This window comes from Gambusia affinis, linkage group LG03 (genome assembly GCF_019740435.1).
Source record: "Gambusia affinis linkage group LG03, SWU_Gaff_1.0, whole genome shotgun sequence".
NCBI lineage: Eukaryota > Metazoa > Chordata > Actinopteri > Cyprinodontiformes > Poeciliidae > Gambusia > Gambusia affinis.
In genome coordinates, this window is record NC_057870.1 from 885,743 (window position 1) to 898,402 (window position 12,660).

Consider the following 12,660-nt stretch of genomic DNA (forward strand, 5'->3'; position numbering starts at 1 on the left):
CACTTGACAAAGCTTTGTCAATTTAAACAATACACATTTCCCTTGAGCTGAATGTAGAGTCATAGAATTGATCAATTCACAGTCGTCATCCAAATAAGTATGTGAAATATTCCAATTGTCCAAAAATATATTTAAAAAAACACCCGTTGCATATAATGTTTTTAATGCCTCAACTTCCTGTCAACATGCCAATGATTTTAGATTTGGCCTCTTCAATCAAGTCTCACTGAGTTTGATACCCAGATTCGATGTCCACTTTAGTGATTGAGATGATGACCTCAGTGAGAGCAACAATCAAACTGTGTTGATGGAAAATAAAGAAAACATAAGACAAGAATAGGCAAGTTAATCAGAATCAGTATTATCGGTGCAAAAGTCTTTAAGTCTTTTGTCCCCCTTGCATGTTTTCCTGATGAGTTGCAGTCATAGTACAGTAGTCCCTGACCGTCTCTTTCTTAGGGTTTTATGGCTGTGGAAAACCAGGTCAGAGAATCATCTCTACCCAGACAAATTGCATAAAATCAAAACTGACAATCATTTACCAGAGTAGGTGACAGCATTGGTGCTGTATGTTGGGCTTTGGGAGTAGGAGGGAACAACTGAGGCTGCAGCCGCTGCAGCTGCCACTGGCTGAACAGTGGAGGTCACCGGGAAGATGGAGAAGGTGGATGAAGCTGGACTGGCAGCAGCTGGCTTGATGACAGTAACTTGGCGATTCTGTTGGCTCTGGGTATAGGATGTTACACCTTGACTATATACAGCTTTGGGAGCTACACAAAAAAAGTAACAAAAGTTTAATGTATACCTGAAGTCAAGATTATCAGATCAGCTTTAATCTTTAGCCCCATAGCTGAAATATGAATATGTATGTAACGGTTTACATTCATCGCTATTGTGATTATTAATGACTTATCAAGTAAAGCATATCCATGTGTGATTTTAATTTCATGTCTTATTTAATGGAAAAACCACAATTGCCAAATTGTGTTTTCAACATCAGCAGAAAAGAGACAAAGATTTGCACACATTTTGTAATGGAAACACATCTAGTAAAAAACTAAAACCAGAGACTGTTGCTTTCTCTTCTAGAAAGAAAGAGCAAATTGCTGAGTATTACTGAAGAAAAAATGCTCACAATATGCAAAATGGTTGGAAAGAAACTGCCCCAGTTATGCTATAGTGAAGCACGGAAGTGATTTCTAACTTGAGCTATTTCTCTTTACTCAGATTCTACTACAGTGAAGGAGAGCTCAAACAATCATCTCTAGTTAGCAAAGAAAACAAGTGTGTAGCTTACATGAAGAAATTGCTGAATGTACATTTTCAGGGGTGATCAAACGATCATTATACATAGAGAAATGTGCATAAAGAGCATCTGAAAACATACCTGTCTGGTAGTAAGAGTCTGCAACACTGGGCTGTGGCTGTGCAGCAGCAACAGCTGCTGTAACAGAAGGCTGCTGGTAGTACTGCTTACTGTCATAAGCTACAGCTGAAGCCGTGGAGCGGACATATGAGTAAGAGTCCTGCAAAGAAAATCTGAATTTTAAGTCTGGTTGCTTATTTTCTTGTTCCCAGAGAAATGTCTAATAGGTTGTTGTTAGCTGTATTTGAATATCTGAAAACATAAAAGACAAAACATTTGTGCAAGTGCATCAAACTTAAATGCAGTTCTTCCATTTTGTAAATTTAAAAGCTCAATAATTTAATTGCTCCGGCATCCATCACATCAACAACCCAGGCATCCCAGAAGGAGGACGTGTGTGTTGGGTACCTGGTAGTTCTGTGAGGTGACTGGTGGAGGGGGTGGCGGAACCTCCGCCTGGCGTTGTGGGTAGCCATAATCATTGGTAGTGTGGGTTGGCTGGTATCCTCCATAAGCGGCAGCAGTTGCAGCTGCCACGGCAACAGGCGCAGGTCTTGCCACGGCAACGGCAGCTGCAGTGGGTGCATAGGCTGCTGCAACAGTGTGTGCTGCCACCGGTGCCTGATGAACTGTGTAACTAGCCACAGTGGTGGGATGAGTATATGCTACCCCTGCAGCTGGCTGCTGGCTGGAAGGACAACAGGGTCAAAGGTTAGCTTCAAACACAGAACCACGTAATACTAAAAGAGGCATAGCTGACAGAGAAACCCAGAGGTCTCCAGTTTACCTGTTGTTCCATAACAACATGCTGATAAAAGTGTCCAAGTGTTACCAACTATGGACCATTTCGTGCTTTAAGTGTCACCAGGAAGCCACCTACTCATAATGGAGCTGACAGACATCTCAGACATCTCACAAACTAAATCCACGACAAGCGTCAATGTCAATGTCTTCTTCTGGCCGTTGTAGTTCACTACACCCAGTTAACCTAAACTATAACCAAAGGTTTGTTTTTCAGCAGGTCAAGACACAAGTGTTATTAGTAATTTGGTCACAAAGGTGATTAAAAAGCTTCTCAGTGAGAAATTGTTTTCTTTTGTTGGATGGTTAAGGTCAACATTTCACATAGGGTTCTCAAAAATCTATTTCACAAAGTCAAATATTAGGTGATGCTAGAATGCAGCAAGTGGTGACTCAGTGACCTTGTCCAACTCCTCAGATCAGTCCAGATGAAAGAAAGCTGACTGCTATAAGAGGTTAAAAAACAAGAAATATGCACATTATAAGCCAAATCCTCAAGCCATCACATTCAGGTTGTTTGGTCCAACACAAATATATATCAATAAGAAACAAATTCAGCACTCTGACATAAGGAGAAGACTGAAATCTTTTTCATTCCACTGGCCTACAGCTCATCTGTTTAGCTGTAGTTCCATCCTAGATTGAGCGACTAAAGGAGACAATACTGCCAAAAAATCTTTTACTTTTTCTATAGCATAGAAAGTACTCCTAGATCATATTGGCAATGCTTCCTTCAAAAATGTCCAGCAGCTGGAATAGCTGAAAATAAAACCAGCATCTGCATGACATTGGTCAACAAAAAAAAGCATGAAGAGCTCTAGAATAATCAGGAAGGTGGCTGTGATGACCTGGGCTTGAACAGTGGAGTAATAGCAGTTGATGGGCTGGATCCCCATCAACCACTTACTGAAAAGCTGCTTAACACCTAGGATTCTGGTGCTCTCAACTCTGTCTCCAGAATCTTAACATCCAAACAACAGGATGCCAGTGGACAACATACAGCACAAGATGCTGAAAGCTTTGGGAATTTTGAGGCTGTCATACTTGCCATGTCTCTTAAACATCACTCAGCAGTGTGCTTCAACTATCAAGAGCTTAAGCTTATTAGTCTCTTTGAGTAAGTTGGAAGGAAGGGACCAACCTTTCATTGAACAGAGAATGAGCAGCGCAGCTTTCATCCTGAAATGTTAACCAGATCTATGACCTCTTGGTTGAGGGTTGCTGCAGAAAAAAGGTTGCTCTATAGGGCCATCTGGCTCCTGTATAAAGAAAGCTAGAGCTAATTCTGCATTCTCAGCACAGCATTGAGTTTGGCCTCTGCCAGGATGCCCTTTGTCCCAATTCTGTTTCTGTTGTTCATCTTAATGTGGTGTCTGGTTTGAGAACTCTTGGGGTCTGTTGAGGAAAATAAGTATGTTTATCTTTCTTCGTGTGTGAAAACTTATGGCCTTGGCTGAGTTGTAGTTTCTACCGAGAGGAATGCTGATGAAATGACAGCTTAAGAACAAAGCAGATCAGATAAGGTTGTTGCTTCAAGCCCAACAGTGAAATAAAATCATCTGGGACCTCAATTATTCAGTTTGGTGGAGGTCAGTATTAAGTAACGTCTATTGTGGTGTGTCTTAACGGTGTATAAAACTTGGTAATAGGTCTGATTGTGTTCAACACAGACCAGGATGTTAATATGCTGATGTCTCACTTCTCGCATGCAAGACTAAATTGCAGAACCATCTTTGTTTAAAGTCAGTGCGAGGTCTCATGTAATTCACATATTTAGCTATGATGGGTTTAGGGTATAGCATTAGGGGTAGGGTAACCCTAACCCTTTCTTTTCTCCATCTCTTTTAGGCCAAGCATGTAAAATGTTGGCATGAACTTGACTAAGAGGTTCATCATTCTAAGAAATATTCCTTACTAATAAGCTCATAGAAATAGTTGTCCCAGTTAAACAGGAGCATTTTAAACTTAAGACACAAAACATATTCCATGACTTGTGAAACTTTTATTCTATGAGTAAAAGTAAAAAGGATTCAAAAGATTTTATAATGTTACAAAATTAGTATTGGCATAAAGAAATTTGATATAACAAAATGTATATATTATGTTTTTAGTTGAGAATTACAACATCTGTTTTAGACAAGGCACAATCAAGATGCCAACCTAGGCCTCCCCTGTGTACATTTCAGAAGAAAGGAAGGTAAAGGCTTGTGATAAAAGTGGACAATGTTAAGAAAAAGGCTGCTGATCTCTTAGGTTTAAAGAACAAGAAATATTAATCTGTTTCTTTAACTAATTCATTCCCTGATTTAACATTTTATTTGGACAAGAATGTAAGCAAAATGTATTAAGGCAAAATATTCAGTTGCTGTTTTTAAAATTATTACCTATTTTGCGAATATGTACCGGTAATAATGCCCTTAAAGCTGAACCAACACTTGTTCAATACACAAAAAAAAGTGTCTGTTCAACATTTAATGGTAATATCTATTATAGATTTCAGAGATAAGAAACAGAATGGGTTCAGATTATCCCAAAGAAATTTTAATTATTCCACAAGCTTGTGCATTCAAATATGATAAGGGCTTTTACAGACACAATCAATACTACGTAATACTACATAGTTTAAAATAAGAAATATTTATCGAACACCATGAAAACATAAACATCACATGCTGACATTCCCCAGATTAGCTTCTTCAGTTATTTGAAGAAAACATATTTTGTGTACATCGTATTCAAATTCTGTGCTTTATCCAACAGAAACGTTCTGTCCCTCTTCTCAGAAATGACCACTTTTTAAAAATTATTTTTAATATGTTTTTAATATAAAACTTTGGGACATGAAACTAGTCCAGACCTTTTTCCATCACCTTCTCATCTTTTAACCAAGCATTATTAAAAGCTTTGCACTTTTGCAGAAGAAGGTTTTAGATGTGACCTTTTGTGAGATGTTCTCATACAGATGCAATTCATCTTTATCATCTATGCAGAGCCAGATCCTTCACTCTAACATGTTTTGCTGAGCTGGATTCCTTTCAACTCTGTAGACAGCTATGCATGTCAGGCAAAGCTAAGATCAAATTTGCTTTGACAACATAATTGAATGTTTTAGTGTGGAAATAAAATGCATTACATCTAATAATTAACACCTATATAAACGGGACTCTCCGGTTTATTTAGTCTTTGGTGTGGAAACATGCATTTTGGATTTAATCGGAGGGTGAAATATATTAGTTAACGCAAAATACAATTCAAATCTCAACTTTGGCTTTCGTCCAAATACGCAGAAGGACAACCGCCCCCTCCCCCAGTTGGAACAATGGCAGCACTGGGCATAAATCACCCAGGTTACATAAATCATGCATAAATTCACAGTTAATGCCATAAAGAGGTATGTTGGTGTCAAACAGCTAAAAATCCACAAGTTCCTTACCTGTACTGAGCTGCGGCGCCATGCGTAAATCCGAAATAATTGCCGGTAGCCATTTTGGCATCTTCACCAAGCCGGCTGGGCACTGCAGAGGACAGACACAGCAGGCTCTGATGAGCGCATTTCAAGGACTAGCCATTAGCTTGTTTATTTGTGATGCTCAGTATCTTTTAGAAAACCATAGATCAAAAGAAATCAGCCTACGTAATGTCCAAGCTTTTAATGATACTCACCATAGGTGAAGGAGACCACTGGACATATAGGAATCATTGGGTTTTTGTAAGCGTTCTAACGATGCCTCACTAGTACACTAGCCTCTTCATATTACATGTCGTACCCGGAAATGCTGCCTTGGCGCATGCGCCACAAAAAAGCAGGCGCGGTCTAGCCCCTGATCCTGCGCCAGTAATATTTTAGTTCAAGACTACCAGTGTCATTCATACATCAAAGTTATACAGCGACTGTGGAGAGAAAATAAACAAAAGTAGTGTGCTTTTTGGACCTACTTTTAACATCGGTTTTGGTCCATTGATTGGTCACCAAACTTCTACAGACGTTTATATGGAGAGCTGGTTAAAAATTAAAATAAATAATTTTACTTATTAAGACAGAAACAAAATTTAGGACAAATTTTTCAACGACATATTTTAAGCACGTTATTCACTTATTTATACATGTTACAGTTTTCAATTAAATATTTAGTTGGCGAGCTAACTAGCTTCAAAACAAATATTTATTTAGAAAGATATAAGATCAAATTGCTTTAAGAACCTAACTGAATGTTATATTCACTTATGTTCATAACATAACCACTAAATCAGACTAAATAAATATTTACACTGATGCTAAATATTTATTTAGCAAGTTGAATATGTAGTTAACAAACTAAATGTTTTACAGCAAATTACATATTTAGGCAATAAGCTAAATATTTATCCTGCTAAGAGCAAAAAAAATAGTGTGGAACTAAATAGCTAGCTTCTTAAATAAAAACATAGCTTCAAACAAATTTTTGAAGCTAGGCATTTTGCTTCATATTTATGTGAAGCTGAGCATTTTGCTTCAAATATTTGACGCTAACTAAATTGCTTGCTAAATGCTCAGCAAGCTATTAGCTAAATACTTAGCAAGCTAAACCTTGGCACATAAGGGTTTGGCACCTTATGTGTCAAAATATGGTACAAAGGTGCCAAATTAGTAAATTGGCACCTTTGTACCATAAATTGGTAATTAGTAGACTATGTAGTCTGTAATTAAATAAATTAAATTTATTTAATTAAATTTAGCTCCAAGCGAAACATTTTGCTACAAACAAAATATTTAGTTTGGTGCTAAATTTAAATTGGAACTAAATATTTAGATTGGAGCTTATCACCCACTCGTAGGCGTGATAAGAAAATGGGAAACTGACGAGTGGATCCATAGAAACAATAATTTATTTTATTCAAAATGCTCTGGGAGAACTGCTGAGCCAGTCAGAGAGAAGCGTGAACCAATGCTGCTTGTTCCGGTCTGGTCCGGAGGCCAATCAAGCAGGGGCCCGGTGACTGACTGGATGTCAGTATTTATCAGCCACCTTCAGTTAACAGCCCATCTACCTGCTTCCTGAAAGGAACAAAACAAACAAATAGTGGACTAGAGACACCTACTGGACAGGATGGGATCGTCACAAGCTAAATATTTAGCTTAGTAACTAAACATATAGCATATGACTTTAAAAACGATATATGAGACTGTGGAGTGCGAAAAATTGAGTCCAAACCTTGTTAAAAAAAGAGAACAAAACACAGCTTTATTACATCTGTACAGATGGAGAACTCAGAAGCGCGATCTAACAAGACAAAGGAATCACTTCTCTATATATGGTGTATATAGAGCATATATATCTGTCATAAGCAGATATATCTGATCTGTTATAAGCAGACAGAGCGTCAACAAGACAGCATTACCAAAAAGCTTATCAGATTTAACACACACACACACACACACACACACACAGAGGAAAATTATGTCTTTAGTTCAAAAACAGTTCCAGGCATTATATATATATATATATATATATATATATATATATATATATATATATATATATATATATATATATATATATATGTATCAAAGAACAATGTGCATGCTCTGCGGGCTTTCATTCTGGTTTTTATTTATTTGCTGTATCAATGTATACATTAAAATAAAATAATGATAGCTACTGCAGTGTACGCAGAGTATTACAAGAACAAAGAACAGCTCTTAGTGAGGCTCAAGTCCTATCTTCTTAGTAAAGAGAAGTTCAGAAGACTCGGCTCGTTTGTGAGCGTGACACCCAGGGCCAGCCCAAGCCTCCATGGGGCCCTCAGCAAAATATGGTTTTGGGGCCTCTAGTTCTGCTAACAATGTGGACTGGCTGCAATCAACAGCCCGATCATTAGATCATTCACACATCTGCTACAAACTTATTGCATCTCTGGCAGTGCTGTTTGCATTATATACATGTATAATATAGAATATAGGATACATTTATTGACCAACTGATTTATCATTCATTGGCCGATACTTACATGTGAAGCTCATCTTAACCACTAATCTTATCTTCATCAGCAAAGGTTTAAAAATCAGCCACTTTTCTCTTCTGCTCTGCAGTGAGAGGTTTGACTGACAGACTGACCCACCAGGTCAGGTCTGAACGTTTCCACTTAACAATATTCACCCCACTGTTGCCAACTCAGTGACTTTCTTGCTATATTTAGCAACATTTCAGACAAAAAAAATCATATACTGGTAAACTAAAATCAAAAGGTCAGACTTTTTAAAAATCGGTAACCAGGGATCGGCCAGACAACTGCAATTGGTGCAGCCATACATACATATTCATGTATTTGATTAAATTAATTTCTCTTAAACGTTACTCCAATAACTAAAAATTTCATTTATACCAGTTGAGTCTTTCTCCCCTGAGAATGTGGACCGGTACCGGTACTGAACTGATTCCGAGCCTTCAAATAATTGTAACAGAAGTTTCACATAACTTAGAAGTTGATGTAAAAATAATGTTTGTTTTTGCCACAAAATGATTTTGCTCAGCAGCAAACAACAAATCCCAACTACAGCAAAGAGCAGCTCATCGATGTAGCAGCTATGTAGCCTGACGTAAAAACATTTTGCTAAACAATGTCAAAGATTAACAAGTTGTAATTATTGCTATCAAACGTTATCAAACACATCGTTTTAAAGCCAAAAGTACCTCAGAAATATCCAGAGCCAACCATGAAAATCAACTCATTCAAAATTTATACTCAGTTTCACATAAACACAAAGACCCTAGCATACGGTGATCAGATTTCAAAGACATTTCTCACTCAGCGATAAGGAATAAGCAAATTTGTTCAACTAAAATGAAAAAACTGGGACAGATAAGTTTACATATTCATTAACATTTAAACATTAAAAATCAAATATAAAAGCAGTGTTATGTTTGGAAGCCAGGACGAGGTAGAAACTCAAGCAGACAAAGAACTCTTAACAGCTTTTATTCATAACTTGCTCAGCAGCACAGTAACATCAGCATTCCTTTCCTCCATCTTATCTCTTCTTCTCCTTTCCTTCTCCTCTCTCATCTATTCTTGTACACCACCTAGTGGTAGACACAACAAGCAGGAATGTGTCTCTCCACACAGTGGTAATATTACTATTAATAATAATAAAAGTAATAGCAACAATAGAAAATTAAAACTGGAAATATGGGGGCAAATTGTGTACATACTTTGTAAGTGAGCATACATAAATAGTTGGTTAATGAACAAAAAGCCCACAGTGGTAACAGAAGTTAGTTGAAACTCACAAAAGTCGTAAAAAAATGTTTATTGACAAACTGATGAAAGTCAAACACTGCTTTTAAATTGTGGCTCAATTAAAATGATGGCAGCTAAAATTTATTAGCATTTTTGTGTCTGTGACCAAAGAGCTGATGCACCTTTTGTCTCATTTCTCTCAGAACCTGTGTGGTAAATTCCAGCCTCACTTTTTTATGATTTGCTTTCCTCCTTGGTCATTTCACATGAAGTCCACCTTGACCTTGAAGTTCACCTTTGCTTTCTGGACTTGGTTTGAATTTCTCTTGAATTTGTCCATTTTCTTCTGGCAGCTACAGCCAGAGAGATCGGCTCCAGTCCTGTGGGCCTTAAGTTTCAGAATAGTCTGTGCAACTGTAGTCATCTTGGTCTGTCATTTTGTTATTCTGTTGTACCTCAATAAAAAACAATGTCTGATTTTATTGGTTAATTTTCAGTAAATTTTTATGTATTACTTGCTATTTGAAACAACCAGTTTCAAGTTGTTTCAGTGACCACTATGGGTTTTTCAGTCATTAACAGAAGATACCAACAACTTTGTCCACCTGTGAATGTTGTGCATGAATGGACACATAAATGTCCATACATACATGCGGTGTGTGTGTAAAGTTATGTAGCTGATTTGTAAGGACACTGTGTGTGTTTGAGATGAGTTAACTCCTCATCTCAAAATAACCAAATTCCAAATTATCTATCCATCCATTTTCTGTTCACCCTTGTCCCTAATGGGGTCAGGAGGGTTGCTGGTTCCTCTCCAGCTACATTCCGTGCGAGAGACGGGGTCACCCTGGACAGGTCGCCAGTCTGTCGCAGGGCAATACAGTGACATACAGGACACACAACCATTCACACACACACTCACACCTAGGGAGAATTTAGACGGACCAATTGACCTGATAGTCATGTTTTTGGACTGTGGGGGGAAGCCGGAGAACCCGGAGAGAACCCACCATGCACAGGGAGAACATGCAGAAAGACCCTGGGGCAGGAATCGAACCCAGAAGCTTCTTGCTGCAAGGCAACAGCTCTACCAACTATGCCACTGTGCAGCCCCCACTGATCACCAGTTCATTCCAAAACATCTTTCTTTACAATGAGTTTATTTTATATGGAAGCCCGTTTCCGCCACTCTGTTAAAAAATAAAATAAAATAAATTATATCATTATAATGAGATAATATCTCAAAATAATGAGATACTATCTCATTAGAATGAGATAACTTGAGCTGGCCCTATAGCTTAAGATATGCTCAAATTGATATAGAAGAATGTTGTTTCAAGGACTTTCCCTGTAATGTTGATGTATTTCACTTATGCACTGAACTCATGACTGAGCACAGACTGGAAATGACAGATGATGTGTTTGAAATTACTAATCTTTATATAAGACAAATGATCAGTGATGGGCTGAGGGAATAGTTTCTCTAAGTCACCCCGGTCCACAAAACATGTAACAAGTCAGATATTATGTCTATATATCCTGTGTAAACACTGTGTGATTGTAAAACTAAACTGCATGAATGAGTTACAATTTGTTTCCATGGTTAACTTAAAAAGACTATACATTTTAGTTTCCTTTAATGTTGTGGTCAAGGTCAATTTATTAATTTCTATGTATTTAATCTTATGTATTAATGTAAAATACTAGTCTCTTGTTCAAAACAGTACTAAATAGTACCGACATTTGCAGGTTCTCCGTTTTCTTCGCCTTACTTGTCCAGGGAAACTGTTGATATATGGACAGGAGTGTTAAATGTACAAACAATGTTTTAATCATGTTATTACTAACAAATAACCAATATGCTATTGTTTGCAGTTGGTATTACGGTAATTTGATGAGAGTACAAATGTTGTCCTTACTCTTGACATATATATGTTTTTCAGGATTATGGCCAATCAATTTACAGTGCAACAGCAAATCATAAACAGACTCTATACTTTATTCAAAATGTATTTATTTTGTATTCTGTCAACAAAGAACAATCCATTATTTTGACATCCCCAAAAATAAATCACAAGTGCTCAAAAAAATTGCCTTGGTGTATAGTGCACTCATTTAATAAGTTTAAGATAAAGGAATTTACCAAGTTGTGCCCAGTAAAACAAAAACAAAACACAAAACTCTTTTTATAACCTTCCACAAAAGAAATCCAATGTGCAAAAAAGAGAAAGAAATTAGAAAACGATTTTATTATGAATATGAATGCAATGTAACAAGTACAACTGTCAACACAGTTGTGTCTCATAAAAAGACACAATAACAATAAACAGTTCCTATCTTTGTTTATTTTGGCTGTGAACTTCTAAACATTTCCTACTGTCATTTTCACTTTACCTGTTATGATCTATTACGTCAGCTAACAATTAACATGTTAATTATGGCATAACAAAAGTCAGCTGTATTTGTTGTCTGGCATCTTGGCTTTCCAGAGATAGAGTTTTTGACTGCTCTCCTGACAGTTAACAGATATGCAGAACTTCTGCATGTGTGATAGAATATCATCCTTGTTGAGTTTTGACAACCTATCCTTAAACAAACGTTTTTGTTTGAAACATGAAATTATTTAGTTAAAAGTACATGATATTCTTTTATTGATGTGATAACCCCCTAAGTTCCTTTTTTACAGTGAGGAAAGACAATGGACTTCAAAACTTTTCTTGCATTTGGTTGCAAGTTTTCATACACTGAAGAAAGGTCCTGGAAGCTGTTCCCGGCGATACTGAGTGTTTTGGCCCACTGTTCAATAACATAAGCAGGCTCTTGGACAAGTGTTTCGTATGCAAGCTCTTGGAGGATTTTGTTTACATTGCTGGCAGTGGGCATTCATCTGCAACTGTGGTTATCAAGAATCTCTATCAATTCCTCTTTGTCAACACTGCTGAAGTCTGACTGACATGACTGAAACACAAAGCGCTCAGATTCAGACATGCACTTAAGGAAATTCTCCACCACCTCACTTTTTACCTGTCCAAGGGCAGCTTGCTCTAGTATGACAGGTGCAATCATCATAGGAAGATATTTCTCTCTTGTCCATCCAAAATCAATTATTCGGCCTACACTCTCCCACTGCTGCTGTCCATAATCATGTCTCAGAAAAGGCACTTTGTAAGTGTTTCCTGTAGTACACTGGTCATAGAATTCTTTCCAGAATTCAGAAAGACAGTCTCTAACGACTCCTCCATCATCATAACCCATCTCAGGTGTTCCATCTGGGA

At 37.4% G+C, this 12,660-nt stretch overlaps 1 protein-coding gene across 2 annotated transcripts in view; it reads right to left on the reverse strand.

The window, feature by feature from the left end:
• The window catches only part of zfr (zinc finger RNA binding protein), a 46,068-nt gene extending 40,032 nt beyond the window's left edge, over positions 1-6,036 (reverse strand). The window contains exons 1-5 of one of the 2 annotated variants that reach the window (XR_006370184.1): positions 5,831-5,965; positions 5,601-5,682; positions 1,775-2,054; positions 1,388-1,526; positions 543-770 (exon numbers count right to left, since the gene is read on the reverse strand). Coding sequence is in view for 1 of the 2 variants with exons in the window: in XM_044111653.1 (XP_043967588.1) it covers positions 543-770; positions 1,388-1,526; positions 1,775-2,054; positions 5,601-5,682; positions 5,831-5,867 (766 nt within the window). In the remaining variant the exon portion in view is untranslated. Of the gene's footprint in view, positions 1-542; positions 771-1,387; positions 1,527-1,774; positions 2,055-5,600; positions 5,683-5,830 lie in introns of both variants that reach the window. The other variant, XM_044111653.1, reaches the window with a different exon arrangement.
• Positions 6,037-12,660: the final 6,624 nt, after the last annotated feature.